The sequence below is a fragment of the Mauremys reevesii genome, linkage group 23, assembly GCF_016161935.1.
Source record: "Mauremys reevesii isolate NIE-2019 linkage group 23, ASM1616193v1, whole genome shotgun sequence".
Taxonomy (NCBI): Eukaryota; Metazoa; Chordata; order Testudines; family Geoemydidae; genus Mauremys; species Mauremys reevesii.
In genome coordinates, this window is record NC_052645.1 from 9,267,042 (window position 1) to 9,283,629 (window position 16,588).

The 16,588-nt window shown below is 52.7% G+C and overlaps 1 protein-coding gene across 1 annotated transcript in view; it reads left to right on the top strand.

The window, feature by feature from the left end:
- Positions 1-14,931, top strand: part of NKAIN1 (sodium/potassium transporting ATPase interacting 1) — a 177,944-nt gene extending 163,013 nt beyond the window's left edge. Inside the window, exons 6-7 of the mRNA XM_039511833.1 lie at positions 11,615-11,696; positions 14,814-14,931. Of these exons, the coding sequence (XP_039367767.1) occupies positions 11,615-11,696; positions 14,814-14,886 (155 nt within the window). The 3' untranslated portion in view covers positions 14,887-14,931. The remainder of the gene's footprint in view (positions 1-11,614; positions 11,697-14,813) is intronic.
- The last annotated feature ends 1,657 nt before the right edge of the window (positions 14,932-16,588 follow it).

Sequence of the window (16,588 nt, forward strand, 5' to 3'; positions counted from 1 at the left end):
GCTATTAGTCACAGAGGGTGAGCGGCAGCTTTGCAAAAGAATCAGGGATAATATGGTACATTGGTTTGCAGAGCCAGTGCTGGGCGCAGCAGAAGTGTCGGGATTAATGAGGGGGAAATGCACCAGGCTCCTTTTTTCTCAGGGCTCCACTTCCGAGGAGGCTCCAGTGCCAAGGCTGAGACCTAATCCATCAAATGACACAAGCCAGGATCTCTCCCCTCCAGCTGTCCCCCCAGACCCCTCAGTTTTAATGGTGCCCTGTCACAGGGTGACTGACCCTTTTAAGGGGGGATGGGCCTGGCCCCACACTAGACTCCCTCCCTAGCTGCAGGGCCAGCCTGAAGAGAACCCGCTCCCTGTAGAGGCCAGCAAGACGGAACTAGTAGCCATTGGTTATGCAGAGCTGTTTAACTAATAAATGATGCCGGGAGGCCAGGGCCCGTCCCTGACTCTGGCCTGGGGTCGCTCCTGCAATACCTCCTGTTGCTCTTGCATGGTGTTGCCTATACGCCCCCTGAGGAAATGATTCTTTGGTGGCAGCTAAAAGCCGCAGCCAGGTTTGGCTGCTGCATGCGCATGGAGTGGAAGAGGTCTCTGCCTCGAAGATCCTACAAACACAAATAACAAGACAGACAGTCAGATATGGACAGACAACCAAAAAGCAAAACTGCAGGCCTTGTGAACTCCAGCCTGATTTCTTCCCCATTTCCCCCTGGCATAAACACTCCTTCCCTCACCATCCCACCCACCAATTTTCCCATCTCCAGCATTCACCGCAGTCTGGATTTCCCAAGCACTGGTCTATCAGGAAGGCAGTGTAGTCTAATGGGAAGCGCGGGGAGTCAGAAACCCTGGTTTCTATTCTTGGCTTTGCGACTGACTGGCTGTGTGATCCTGGGTAGGTCACGCTGCTCTATGGTTTAAGCAGGACTTACACTCTATGCATCTAGATTTACATGCAGAGTCCTAAGGCAGGCGCTTTGTCACCCATTGTGCCCCAACCCCAGAGCAGGGAGGTTGGCCAACAGGACAGCAGGTCAATCAGTGCGATGTTTGATAGTTTAAAAGAGAAATACAAACAATGGGAAGATGATGGAACAATCAAGCTTGTCGGAATGAGCCTTTTGGGCCAATCCTCTGTCCTCTGCTCAACCTCCCACTCCAGCTCTGTCTCTGATGAAGGGGCTGAGTGGAGCTAAATAGTTAATGGTACCCAGTAGGTCCATAGGAAGCACCACTATGGCATTAGACCCCAATCCAACTCCCGTGGAAGTCAGTGGGAGCAAAAGGCTTATTTGGATCGGGCCCCGGCGAGGGATTGCCCAACCCACAAGCAGTGCGCAGGATGAGCACCCTTCTGCTTTTCCTCAGCCGACCACACCCCAGGTTCTGCGTCACGTTCTCAGGCCCGGTGGTGGCAGATGGCTAAATTAACTGAGCAGCGCGAAAACGTGGACGTTTCGTCCACTGCCTTCTAAAGCCGAGTGCTGTGGTGTCTGGCGCAGCAAAGCGCCACATAAAATATCAATATGGGGCGATAAATAGCGGCTGAAGACACGGAACTTCCAGCATATTTTTGTCTGTAGCAGGATCAATGTTTATGCACCTATTCATTTAGGAGACTTCTCCTGGAAATCTCAAACCCTTCCTTTTATGAGGGGAAGTGGTTTGCTGATGGATTGGGATTCTGAGCAGGGGTGTGGGGTTCAGGATTGTAGAGTTAGTAGGAGCAACTTTATAGCATCTGGGAACCTTTGGCTCTGGATAAAAGCATGGGTGAAAAGTTAGCCTGAGTGTAGATCAACCCGATGCCTTCTGGGGGCAGGGCCTAACCACAATGAGCCGGGGTGATGCTGAACACGACACCACGCAGTCATGGTCAGCATCAGATTGGCTAACTCTGCTCTTCCCAGTTGAGTCCTAGCACAAGAGAGCTTTGTGGTGCAGATGAGCCGTCAGGGAGAACCTGGGTCCAGAGACTGGCCACATGCCATGCTCTGAACAACCCTACCTCCAGCATCACAGTCATTCCAGGGACGGTGTGCTGAACCAGCTCAGCTATGGGTCACCTGGACACTCTTCGGGGATTCATGGATTAGAAACATGTGACAGCTGCTAGTTACGTCGCTTAATGCGTGTCTGGAAAGTGCTCAGATCCTGTGGTGATGGGAGCCATATATGAACCTGAACAGGGGAGAATAGAACCAACGCCTGAGACCTCCTCCAGGAGCTTACAGCAGTTTTGAGTTCTCTCTGTCTGAAGTGCCACTTACTGAGTGGGCCACCATGTTCAACTCCAGCTGACTATTCCAAGAGGTGGAAGGCATTGGCACTGCCCCATCTGGAGGAGGCAATGCCTCGGAGGACTGTAACGAGATGCCCCAGCAGCAGCCGTAACCTTCCAGCCAAGCACAGATGGAAAAACACAAAGCCATCTGTGCTAAAGTGTCATCTGGGCATCCAGAAGCAGCCAAAGGTCCAAAACGGCCCTACTGAGTAACACACCCGGGATGGACGTGAGGGCGGATTGCCAAAACTCACGCTGGTCTCAAACTGTTCAGCATAACAATCATGTTACTATAGGATTTGGGGCCATAACTGCAGGTTTTTATTAATCTGATACCAATCATATGAAATGGCCTTGGTTTTGTTATTGTCGGTCTTTGCATGATGGAGGAAGGTTTGCAAAAGACAGAGATGTTTACACACACACAAGTGCTTTTAGCAAACCTTTCTTTACAACACGAAGACCTGCAAGAGCTCCGAGGTGCCCCCAGCTCAGCCAGTACAAAGGATTAATTAACATAAAGAACACGGGTCTTTCTAGCCATCAGCAGAACTTGGGCCAAACATTCGTTTCAAAAGGGTGTGTCTCTCCAGACAGCGCTGCAATGGCGTAGCTGCACCATACAGCTGTGCCACTGCAGTGCGTCTGGCTAAGATGCTCTACGCCGACAGGAGAGATCTCTCTTGTTGACATAAAAAAACACCTTTACAAGCAGCATAAGCTATGTCGGCGGCATATGCTCACCCAATGACAGCACTGTGCACACGACCACTTATGTCAGTGTAACATATGTCGCTCAAGGGGGTTGGTATAAGTTTTGCCCCGAGCGATATAAGTTTTGCCGACATAAGCTGTAGTGTAGACAGACCTAGCCTGAGTTAAAAGCTGAGTAAGGATCGCAGCATTTGCCCCAGTGTTACATGCCTTAACAACCCTTAGTCCCTGTTACTCCCAGTTCAGTTTCCAGGGAATTTCTTAATAGCACTTTTTCTGCATAGCGGCAGGCTGTTAAACACTGCTCTTTCATTGTAAGGAAAGGGGGATTTGGATTAATTAAGCAGGCATAATTGTGGGAGCAGGTATTTCCTTTAAAAGTTTCACTGCACAGTGCAGTTCTCTTCTGGCTTCTCTATAGGGGACATTAGTATGCGGCAAGCCAGGGTGTGCCTCTATAGCACAATCACTTGCCGTACAGCAGTGTTCCCCGTGCGCGCTGCCGCAGCCCACTAAAAATATGTAGTGCGCTTTGACAGAGTCCTGTTTCCAACAGCAGCGCGTCAAGGCACATTCACTGTGCGGTGGCAGTGTCTGCACGTGATGTCACTGCACGGCACACTAGTGCACTGTACATTCACAGCCCATGTAGACAAGCCCTTAGCCACATGTCCTGTCATTCTTACACAGCTCCCATTACCGTAAGTATTGGAGAGCCTCCCAATCTTTGACATGGGATCCCCATTTTAGGCACAAAGAGACATGCCTGGGATGTTTGTTGTGTCAGAGCAGGAATTGAACTCCGGTCAGTGCTCTAACCACTAAGCCATCCTTCCTTCTCTCCTGGCTTCCACCAGAGTGGGCTCTTTTACCTGCTTCGCCCTTCTATGCAATACTCAGTTACAGTAAATATGAACTATTATCTCCTCCTAGCCAGCTTTTGAAATGGTAGCAGCAGTGCCAGCAGGAAGAATAGCATGGGAGTGGCAGTACGCTGTGCAGAAAGACGGATACCCACAGAGCCATAATCACAGATTGTTACCGATCCAACCTACTCCATTTATTTGTAACCCGGCAGAGGAAAGGAAATGTAAGCACAGCTATGGGGAGTTTTTTAAAAAAAATTCTATTTAATTTATTGCCATTGAACAATATTGCAGGCAGCCACATACAAGTGCGGCGTGCTCAGCCAATAATTAAACGTACAATCACACCGATAACCATCCAGTGGCATTTACTCCTCATCTGCAAATAATTAATTCCAGCCAGTTGGCAGCATCAAATAACCAAACGGAGACAGTGATTTTCCCACAGCCAGCCCCAGCAAGGAACATCCCCGCAAACCACAGCAAATAAGTGACTCGTGTAGGAGGCCTGGTAGGTCACTGATGAATTCCTTCTGTTTTACGTACTCACGTCACCACATTCTGTGAGTGCCTCCAAAGCCTCCATGTATTTAGCCTCACTCAGCTCTGTGAGTCCCTAATATACAGATGGGAAATAGAGACATAGAAAAGCTAAGTGAGTTGCCCAAGGCCACAGAGGAAGAAAGAGGTGGAGCAGGGATTTAAACTTCAATCTCCCAAGGTGCACAAATCACTGCGTCATCTTTCTGCTTGCTTTAGCTGCCTTCATTTCATCATCCAAAGCTGCTACTGCAGCAAAACTCAGTCCCCAGGTTCTTAGATCTCTCCCAGTGTGTAACCAGATTTTTTCTGGGGGTTAGGTCCCCATCTCTGCCCCTTAGACTCTCTGCCTGGTAAATGTCCCTGATGCAGGCCTGCCTAGGGTATGTTTGGGCTCCTCACGCTTTGCAGCACCTCAAAGGGCTCCTGAAACCCTCTCTGCAGCTTGCTGGGCAGGAACGCAATGGGGGAAGGGAGCACTTGGCACCCGTGCAGGGGCAGGCTCAGATCATATAAGGTTGTCAAATTGGGAGGGGTCAGTCCTGGGTCCAGTACAATTCAATATTTTCATTGATGACTTGGATAATGGAGTGGAGAGTGTGCTTATAATATTTGTAGATGACACCAAGATGGGAGGGGTTGCAAGCACTTGGGAGGACAGGATTAGAATTCAAAAGGACCTTGACAGATTAGACGATTGGTCTGAAATCAACAAGATGAAACTCAGTAAAGACAAGTGCAAATTACTGCTCTTCGCAAGGACAAATCGAATGCACAACTACCAAATGGGGAATAACCAGCTAGGCAGTAGCACTGCTGAAAAGGATCTGGGGGTTAGAATGAATCACAAATGGAATCTGAGTCAGCGAGTTGGGAAAAAGGTGAATATCATTTTGGAGGGTGTTAACAGGAGAGTTGTATGTAAGGTACGGGAGGATAATTGTCCCGCTGGACTCAGCACTGGTGATGCCTCCGCTGGAGAACTGTGTCTAATTCTGGGTGCCGGCCTTTAGGAAGGAAGTGAATAAATTGGAGTGAGTCCACAAAATGATAAAAGGTTTAGAAAACCTGACCTGTGAGGAAAGGTTAAGAAAACGGGGCATGTTTAGTCTGGAGAAAAGCAGAGGGAGAGGAGACCTGAGAACAGTCTTCAGATATATTAAGAGCTGTTATAAAGGGGACAGTGATCAATTGTTCTCCATGTCCACAGAAGGCAGGAGAAGAAGTAATGGACTTCATCAGCAGCAAGGGAGATTTAGGCTAGTTAGCAGGAAAACTTTTCTAACTGTGAGGATTGTTAAACTCTGGAATAGGCTTCCAAGGGAGGTTGTGAAATCGCCATCAATCGAGGTTTCTAAGACCAGGTTGGACAAATCCCTGTCGGTCTAGGTTTACCAGGTGGCTGGACTAGATGACCCCTTGAGGTCCCTTCCAGCCCTACATTTCTATAATTCTATAATGGGCACCTCAGGAGACCCAGGTTTCCAAAATGGCTGCCCGAACTGCATGTGCAAATCCCACATTTCCCCTCAGCGCACAAGCTTCATGTACGACTGGCCCTCCCCTCTGATCTCAGCTTTGGCCATCTCTCTTATCGCTGTGATTGTGAAGGAGGGATGAGAGCCCCTTCAGGCAAAGCAAAAACTGCCCCCAGACTCAAAGCTGGTCTGAAACTTCAGACACTGGAGAAAGTTCTGCTAACTTTGGGCTCTCACTGTGGTTCCGCCGCCAGCCCACTTTGGCCAGGTATCAGTTACCAGTACCTGGATTAGCAGTTCTAACTGTGGTGTCTAAGGCCTGGTGTACACTAGAAAATTAGGTTGGCTTAACTATGTTGCTCAGGGGTATGAAAAATCCACACCTCTGAGCGATGGAGTTAAGCCAACCTAAGTCCCTGTGTAGAGAGCGCTAGATTGACGGAAGAATTCCATCGACCTGGCTACCACCTCTGAGGGAGGTGGATTATGTACACTGATGGGAGAACCCCACCTGTTGGTAGGGTTGCCAGGTGTCTGGTTTTCGACCAGAACACCTGGTTGAAAATAGATTCTGGTGGCTCCAGTCAGCACTGCTGACCGGGCCATTAAAAGTCCAGTTGGCGTGGGGCTGGCAGGCTCCCTACCTGGCATGGCTCCCGGGAAGTGGCTGGCATGTTCCTCCGGCTCCTAGGCGCAGGGGTGGCCACGGGGGCTCTGCGCGCTGACCCCGCCCTGAGTGCTGGCTCCACAGCTCCCATTGGCTGGGAACTGTGGCCATTGGGAACTACGGAGGCAGCACTTGCAGGCAGGGGCACTGAGTGGAGCTCCCTGGCTGCCCCTGTGCCTAGGAGCCAGAGGGACATGCTGACTGCTTCTGGGAGCCACTGGAGGTGAATGCCACCCAGAGCCTACACCCCCACCCCCTACCCCAGGCCTGAGACCCCCTCCTACCCCCCAAATTCCTCATCCCTGGCCCCACCCCAGAGCCCACCCCAGAGCCCAGCTCAGATCCTGGACCCCTTCCCACATCCCCACCCCTACCCCAGGCCTGAGACCCCTCCTGCACGCCAAATCCCTTGGCCCCAGCACAGAGCCCCCTCCTACACCCCAAACGCCACATCCCTGACCCCACCCCAAAGCCCACACCCCCAGACAGAGCCCATACCCCACACCCTGAACCCCTCATTTCTTGCCCCACTCCAGAGCCCGCACCCCCAGCCCAGATCCCATACCCCCTTCCCATACCCAACTCCCTGACCCAGCCCTGAGCCCCCTCCAACCCCCCAAATTCTTCATCCCTGGCCCCACCCCAGAGCCCGCACCCCCAGCCGGAGCTCTCACCCCCTCCCGCATCCCAACCAACTGCCCCAGCCTGGTGAAAATGAGCGAGAGAGTGAGGGTGGGGGAGGAGAAGTGACGAGGAGGTGGGGTGAGCAGAGGCGGGGTCTCAGAGAAAGGGCGGGGCCTCAGGGAAGGGACAGGGCAGGGATGTTCGGTTTTGTGCGATTAGAAAATTGGCAACCCCACCCACTGGCATAAAGTGTCTGCACTGAAACGCTTCAGTGCTGTCGCTGGAGCATTTCACGCCATAGCTTCGAGATACGGTCTGCCCGAGTCAGCTCGAACCCAGCAGTGCAGGAGGAACTGGCTCAGCTGGCCTCTAGCAGTTGCGTAATAGAGAAGTATCCAAACCTGGGCAAACAGAGGCACATTGGCACCTTGCTGGGTGTTGCTTACAAAAATGAAGCAGGTTCTCCTCTTTAATTACAAAGCCATGCCCGGAGGAGACTACAGGTCCCAGAATGCATTGCATTGGCAGACGTTCAGACCTGGAGTCACTGTATTGGACAACCATGGGCCACATCCCAGAGCAATTTGACCCTGGCTTTGGCCATCTCTGCTTTAGAGTATGTCTATACTACCTGCCAGATACCATCCAGCAGGGGTCGATTTATCGTGTCTTTAGACGCGATAAATCGACGCCCGAGCCCTCTCCCATCGACTCCTGTACTCCACCAGAGTCACGGGGGAGCGGCAGCAGTCGACTTACCGCAGTGAAGACACTGCGGTGAATAGGTCGAAGTACGTCGACTTCAGCTACGTTATTCCTCCCCTTTGTTAGGGGAGGAGAGAGATCGACATTCCGGCTTGCGCTCTGCATCGCCCTTCCACCAGCATTTCAAACCGATGTAGTGGAAAATAAAAATCTCCATGTGAAATTGGACGCCGCCTGTTGTAATAAGTTGCTTATGTATATTGAGATCTGGCAAGGGGCTTATCTGCCTCTGCTGTCATTGAACGGTGTTTGCATTCCACACAGCGCACGGCATTCAAACAAACTCAGGCATTCAATACACTTTTAATATTAATGCCACTGTAGCTGAGATTCAAATGCATTTTTTTAATGGAATATCTTATTAGATTTGGAAATGGATGGATGCCATCAAAACTGAGAGCTCGTTGAATATTAAGTTAGAAAGACAAATAGGCCCGGAGGGGGGCCCCCTTGGCTTCACTCTGATTTCCAGAACACTAGTAGGATAATCCATGGCATTCAGTGCTTCTTAAATGATTTATATATTGATTTCCGGGAGATCGGCAGCACCGGCCCTCTTGGAGTGTCTCGGAGGCTCCACTTCACAGGGAGAGAACCTGATTTGGTTAAATACAGTTTGTCTGTCCAAAAGCTGCCTTACGTTCACCTTAGGGAGCGGAGTGGCTGCCCACTTTGCAGGGGATTCACGGGCATCTCATCACTTAATTCCTCCCAAGGATGTCCGTGGGAGGGTTTAAGTGTCAGGTGCATAGAGGACTTGGAAGTATAATTCCTCCCCGGCGTTTCAGCGGGATGAATTAAGTGGCAAAGCCGAGGGCGATTATAGGAATAACACAGTGTGGCTTATGTTGCTGTAGCACCACCAGTAGGCGTTATCGCCTGGCGCTCGGCCTAGAGAGACAATCGCAGGCGAGAGAGGAAAGGGAATTTGTCAAGGGAGATTTAGAGGGATGAAGTGACTCGGCGGTTCAGAAACAGCAGTGGGAAGGGAGCTCCAGAGAGATGCAGGAAATTCAAGGGACAGAGGGACCCTTCCTGCCCCTTGCCCCAGCGGTGAAGAATCATTGGGGCTGGAGTGAGCAGCTGGGGGTGAGGTCAGAGCTCCTGGCAGGCAGTTTTGGACTGGAGTCAGAGAGGGATGGGGAGGCAGTGAGGGGGGTGGAGAGCAGCGCCACTGAACGTGTCCGCGGATGGAGGGAGGGAGAGGAAAGCAGTGACGGTGACACAGGGGAGGAGCGGATGGGCAGTCCGCGCAGTTGCTGGAGGATGAGGGGGATGTACGGTGAGTCTAGAAAAGGGATGGAGAGATGGCTAGGAAGTGAGGGTACGTGACAGAGAATGGGGATGAGCCAATCCTGGGACAAGACACTGCATCTGCTTTTGCAAACTTTGAAGAAAATGGAGCTTTTCCCCTCTTGCCTCAGAAGCCCGGGGCAGGTGGACGGAAAACCTGCTGGCCCAGGGCAAAAAGCCGAAAAAGTCACCATAACCTGTGATTTAAAAAAACCCAGGGGGATAATGCTGGCAGTATTGCCCCAGGGCAGGCAGTATTGTGGGGTGGAAGAGGCAAGCATTTGCCCTGCATTGGATTTGACAAATTGTCACAGTCCCTCATGAAAGTGTCACTCTTCAGGGGTGAATCCTCTCCCGCTTGGAAGTGCTAGTGCCGGCAGGCACCACTGGGGGCGCTGTTATTACTAGAGAACATTTACCGAGCCACCGAAATGTACATAGATCACAGGGAAAGTCACGTCTCCTGCCTTCAATTGTAAGTGCTTTGGGGCAGGGACTGTGTTTGTTCTGTGTTTGCACAGTGCCTAGCACAATGGGAGCCTGATCCACTGGGGCTCTCCTCGGTGCTCCTGCAATATAAATAATAAACAGTAATAATATAATAACGAGCCTGTCATCTTCCCTGGCTTCAGTAAGGCAGAGTGGCTACAGGAGAGGGATAGGAGCTCGGATTCCTGGCTGTCCTCGTAACTTGCTTTATGAGCTGGGAGAAAATCCTTCCCCTCGCTGTGCCCTGTGTGACATGGGCCTAGCGATTACCAGCCTGCACCTAGTGACTATCTGTAGGGCGCGTTCAGATCCTGGCCGGGGCTAGATAAGCACAAACCGTGAGTAGCAGGAGAAAGGGCTTGACTGAGTAATGAGATTTTTGTTAGTGTAACGCTTTCCCAGCGTACTCGACAGACTGCATCTACACTCACCCCCCCACCTGGGATTTGGCTTTATTAACACAGTCAACAATCAGGTTACAAAGTTCAGCGCAAACCTCCTCCCAGTCTCTGCAGTTCCTAGGGGCTCCTCCCCCGTGACTGCTCAGCCTACACCCTAGATCCTCTTGCCCCAAAAAGTTCCTCCCCTGTATTCAGGTGGGGTAAGGAGCCACCTGTCTTGGTAAGTCAGCAGAACTCACTTGGCCATTTTCCAGCAGGATTTGCACCTGCCAAGCATGCCTGTGTGTATGTGTGAGAGAGAGAGAGAGCTGGAGGGGGGTGTCTGGCAGCAGGCAAGCAAACACTGCTAGCCTGTTAGCAACACAGTGCTTGCAAACACTGGGCAGAAAAGATCTTGACTGTAACATTTTGCCCACCTAGCAATAGATGCCCACATTGCAGGGGAGCCATATAGGTCAAGATCTGCTCTGGGGAGACGAGGCCAGCGGTCTGCCCACTTATCCAGGTCCAGTGCAGCCCACTTCCCGTTGCCTCTGGACACTGTGTGCGCCGAAAGCCCCCCTGTTTGCACTGGAGGCAGGCCACGCACTTGGCGTGTTTGCATTTCCCTCCGGCTCCAGAGTAGGCCCACGTATTGTTTATTCTGGTGGGTGCCCCCCGGGGCTCATAGACCAGGTAATGGACTCTAAAACAATAACCAGGCTCCTTGTATTAATGCTGCCTGAGGGGGGATTAATCTGTCGGATGGAAATCACAACCATCGCAGCAATGAAAACTCATCTATTGGTGTCTGTAATTCCCCTAAATTACACATTTTAAATGAGAGTTAAGTCACCCATAATTCTCCTTAAATGCCCACTTTGGAGACAATGATAGCATCATTTTACCCACTTTGTCCAGCGTGAAATGGGAGGTCTATTGTGTTGAGTAGAAAGGAGCCGGGGGGATCTTTTTAAGTCAGTCCGGCTCGTCCTGCATTTATCTTCCGTCCGGGCAATGGGAAGGCGGCTGGAACACACGCACTGAGCTCGCAGGCCGTGTGCTCTAGGCGCGCGAATGCTGGGCTGGAGTCCCCTCTCGCTTACCCTGGCTCTGCTGCTGGGATGCTGCACTGACTTCTGTGGGGTCACTGCGGATTTCCACCGCCCAGGGCCTCCTCCAGGCACCGGGGGACACACTCGCATGCCGATGCACTCTCTGCATTCACGCAGTCCGACACACGCTGTCTCCGACACACACCTTCCCGTCAGCCACTCACACGAGCACGGAAGGATCCTGCTGGCTCTCCCCATTCTGAGGTGGTCACATCAGACCCACCAGGAAGGCCTGTTGCTGGGGGATTGGGCCGTTAACCTAGAGTGGGGGTGGGAGGGAAGAGAAGAAACAAGGAGCCTAAAATCCACTGCCCTTTCCTGCTCCAGCCGCGTCTCCCTGCAGTAGGAGCCGGAGCCCCTGCTGACACCCACTTTCCTGTTCTTTCCTCTCCCCAGTTGACTTCATCGGAGGATTCGATTCCTACGGGTACCAGGCCCCACAGAAGACGTCACACTTACAGCTACAGCCTTTGTACACGTGAGTCTCGCCTGCCCGCGGCGATGCGAGCGGGAGCAGTGAGCCGGGGCTGCTGTTCCGCGAGGAGCGGGATGGCTCCGGGGACTGTCAAGGGTCCAGGCAGCCTTTCGCCTCCCGTCATCACCATGCCGGGAGCAGACTGAGTCCTCGCCACAGTGCAGCTGCTTGTTGGCGGGCGGGTGATGGCTCGGAGCCTGGCTTCTAGCCAGACACAAACCACCAGCACGGGCCTGGTGACCCAGCTGCCCTCTTTCACCTCTGGGTGGGGCGTTGTGGGGAGCAGCGTGCCCTGCCCTGGCCACTCCGGAAACTGGGGCCTGGTCACTAAGGTGAACGGGGGCACGGCTGTGGGGAGGTCATTCCGCCCCCCGCCAGCCCAGCTCCCTTCAGCATGCCTGACTAAGTGCCAGTGTGTCTCATGCCCCCCCTGCGGGGCTCATCGACAGCTGGGCGAGCTGCCCCGGGCCCCTTGGGAAGGAGGTGAACGCAGTGGCTCCAGAAGCCAAGGCACGAGAAGGGACATAGGCCTGAAACCGCACAGCCAGATGCCCCCGCAGAACTGAGCGGCTGGGGGAGAACGTGTGGGACGTGCAGCCAAGGGGAGATGGGGGGTGGGGGAGATGAGTTCCACTGTTTCCCCTGTGAGATGGTGAATTGGGTGTCAGGGCTTCAGCGATGTCCTTGGGGCCCAGCCCATGAGGGGTTCAACAGGAGCTGACGTGCAGGGGAGGGAAGCCTGAAATGGATGGGGATCTTCCAGCCTGCATTGAGCTAAGGGGGATGGGGGGGGCGTCTGACTCAGAAGCAGAGAGTTGTGCTGTGGGAATAGATCTGGGCCGGCTCCAGCGTTTTTGCCGCCCCAAGCGGCAGAAAAAGAAAAAAAAAAAGCTGCCATCAGCGGCATTTCAGCGGCAGCTCTACCGCGCTGCTTTGTTCTTCGGCAGCCAGTCGGCGGCAGGTGAGGGACCTGCTGCCGAATTGCTGCCGAAGAGCCGGACGTGCCACCCCTTTCCGTTGGCCGCCTCAAGCACCGGCTTGCTGCGCTGGTGCCTGGAGCCGGCCCTGGAAGAGAGATACGGAGACCCTCATTCCTGTGAGTGAGCGAAGGCTGAGTGCTATGCTGACCTGCAGCCCCCCCTGCTCTTCCGGTCTTGAGCGCCCCTGCAGCTGTCCCAGCACAGCTCAATCCTGACCCAGCCCCCTGTCCTGAGCCCCCCCAGCACTGCACTTACAACACAGGCAATTTTAACCTGCCACCTCTCCAGCTGCTCTAATCCTGGGTTGTTTCTATTGATCAAACACTGACAATGGTACCAGAGTTTGATCAATAGAAACAAGATCAGACTCATCACTTTCATTTTCACTTGCGATCCGATTCGACTCTGCACTGAGAACCCCAGAGGTGAAAGGATGGTGCAGAAAACCCCGCTGTGCCCCCTCTTTCCTCTCTGTGGCTTTCCACCCTTCCATTCTGCAGCCACTAGGCCTTCTAAACACTGAATATTTTCCAGTGGGACCAACATCTCTTCAGATAAGTGCAACTGACTTCCCCCTCTGCCCATTTAAGCTTAACTAGATAATGCTAAAATGAGATAACGATGCAAAATCTGAAGGGATTAGCCTCATTTGGGCTTTGCTGGCTTCCAAAAATTAATTGTGTTTTAAGTCTTGTATGTAAATTCAAGGGCATGCAGTGCAATTATAGATGCAGAGAGGAGACGGCCATGAGACAAAGCATCCAGAGTGCTGCTGTGCTCTTCCTCAGCGCTCTGTCAAAGACACACATTCTCACATGCAGAATTCACTTCCCTCTTTCCTCTGACCCCATCTCTTAGCTAGAAAGAGAAATGCCCCATAGATCCCCTCACCACCGCAGATGAATAGGAGGGTGGCTATTGCAAAGGGGGAGGAATGGGTGACGGGGTGTGAAATCAGTGTCGCTATGCCAGGGACCAATTGGGTCCTCGGCTCCCAGGAGTGAGATGGCAGAGATTGCTGGAGAAGCGTTTTCCAACATAAATCCCAAATGAAGGCTTCTAGCAGGCTTCTGTGGTTCTCTGCTTTGCTTCCTAATGTTAACGTTATTTTAGACTAGAAGCTTTTATTTACTTCATGGCTGTACAGCGCCTAGCGCAACGGGACCCAGCCAGGGTGACCTGTAGGCACGGCTGCAGGAAAAATGTGAAATCATGATCATAACTTGGAAGCTGGCAAACTACTGATCATCGGTCTCATAAATCCCTACTTGCTGCAGCCACTAGAGGGGGCTGTGGCAGGGCGCTGCAGGGGAAGCCCTAATCAGCTCCTGCCACTCCAGCCTCAATCAGGGCAAATGGGTTGGGGCTGGGCCACTAGCTAGGACTGGCCTGGAAACTGGCCACACCTGCCAGCCTTGTTAACAGCGGCTAAAAGCTTGAGAGGGAGGGAGGGAGGCTCAGAAGGAACCCCACCAGCGTGGCTATTGTCATTGAGTGAACAGAGAACGACTCACGGGGGTTACGGACCCAGCTCAGTGCGGTGTTCCACAGAGGGAGCCCAGATCTGATGGCAAAGGGGGGCTATGAACTATTGCGGCAGCGGTGCTGAGAACAGATCCTGTGGCGGCTTTGGGGCAGTTAGTCAAACGGGCCTCAGCCGACTTCGCAGTCGTGTGCGGTGTTTCCTGGCGTTTGGAATGAGACTGAATTTCTTTGCAAGCAACCAGAACAGCTGCCTGGCTCAGGATTGGCAGCAGTGGAGTATTGTAGTAGGGTAACCGGGGATCAGGATGCCATTGTGCTAGGCACTGAATACCCCCCCAAAATGCACAGAGCACCCTGGAATCCTGCTTCCTTTAGCCTTCAGTGAGCTCTTGGGCTGATCAGTCACCAGTATGTGAGCAATGCCCCCGCTTGTATTGTTAACATAGTGTGTTGGGGTGTTATTGGGCAAACCCTTGTGTGACCACCCAGAGCACTGAATTCAGTGTGATTTGGCACCTGTGTTGGGGAGCACAGTGTGAGTGGCTGGATCCCCTGTGTTACAGTCAACAGAACAATGCTTTACGGCAGCATGTGGTGAATTGAATTTGGCTGGATTCACCTGCACCTGTCTAATGACCTTCCTCTCTTGTGCCAGCCCCCGGGAAGAACAGCAGCACAAGGAGCAGGGAGCACACGCATGTCCGAACAGCTCCCTCGCCATGGAATGATCCTAATGCGTCCTTGCACAGATGAACCAAAAGGCTGGATGGGGGTTTTAAAGATGTTTGTGTTTGTCTCACATTAAAGCCCGAGGGAGCTTTCTCCTTCCATTAGGCTTTATTGCCATCAAACAGTGAGCAGGGGGGATCTTGACAGTTTATCTGAGTGGCTAAAGGTCAGAATCCAGCATCCCCTTTCGGACGGTTGTTTTGGCTGATTCATTTATGCTACGCTTGGTCAATGCTGGATCGATTGCTTCAGGCTGGAACTCAGTGATGACCCCACCCGAAAAGTGACCTGCTATAAGGTTCCCCGAGATACCAGATCAGCAGCATCCTGCAGTAATTGCCCAAAGCCGGCCGTATCAGTGCTGTAAGCCGCAAGGTTTGAGAACACTAGCAGCAATTCCTGCAGCGGTGTTTCATCAGAGTTATTGAAGCCACAAGAGATACAGGGTACTCCAAAGCTGATAGCACTTAGATGCTGTGGTGATAGGTGCTACAGAAAAACCTCAGCTAGATAGAAAGGCCTTAATTATGTTTTGCTATGGCTTTGCTTCTGTACAACGTGGAAGCCGTGCCGCAGGCGCTGGGAGCTGGTCAGATTTCACAAGCTCAGCAGGACTCAGCTAGGTAGGAGACACCAAGGAACACTGCAGATACTGCATGAAGCAGGGTTGCCAATGGAGCTGTTGGGGCTGTCCCCTCGGAGTCAATGTGGAACCCCAATGCGAAGGTAGGAGGCACTTCAGAGAAGACCTAACGGTGTGAGATTCTCTGGTACTGGGTACTGGGTACAATACAGTGGAAAGGCTAGAAAGGTTGATTGGGAATAAGCTGAGTTGCAGAGAGGCTAGTGCTAGAGGGCTGAGCTGCCGAGCAGGTCTCTGAAGTGTGCACAGGGGAGGCAGGAGGCGTCTGCAGAGAGGAAAATGGGTGATCTTGCTATCCGGCTGTTGCAGATCCTGTGACGATGACACGTACCCCAGGCACAAGGACCGGGAGAGTATCAGGAGCAGCGTGGTACAGGGGAGGGCTAGCAGATAGGGACTGTCTTAATGTGTGTCTGTTTGATGGCCGTCATCTCGGACCTGTACCTGGGACCCCAACGGTTATAACCTGAGCGGCGACAACTTGAGCTAAAGATCCAGTCTTCTGTAAGTGGTGGCTATTACCGTTCAGAACCTCTGTAGCACAGCGGGACCTGCAGCACCCACTGCCCGTACACTGCTTACCACAGTGGGGGCTCTGGTTCCCGGTTGGGGCTCTTTGGTGCACTCGTGGCTTAACTACTAATAATAGATCTGGGGTTTGGTCCTGGCTCTCCCACTAGCTGCGTGACTCTTTTGTTCTCCCTCTGCAAACTGGGGGTCGGCTCGTGACACATTCCCCACCTGGAGAGCCAGGAATGAAAAGCACCATGTGTGATCCATTGGGATCCCTCTGTGGGCGCCAGCAGAGTGATAGCTGAGTGCCTGCCAGGTATTTAGCCTGAACCGAGCCCTGCGAGGCCAAGAAGCATCATTCTCCCCTCCGTACACCTAGGGATACTAAAATCACCCAGGGAAGGGAAGGAAGAGCTGGGGACTGAGCCCACTTCTCCTGTATGGACAGGCTGAAGCCTTAGCCCCAAGCCGAGCTGTCCGACCTCTGGGTGCTCTGGGCCGACTCTGAGAGCTGCCAAGCTTAGCCTCGTGCTTCCTCTTAGCCC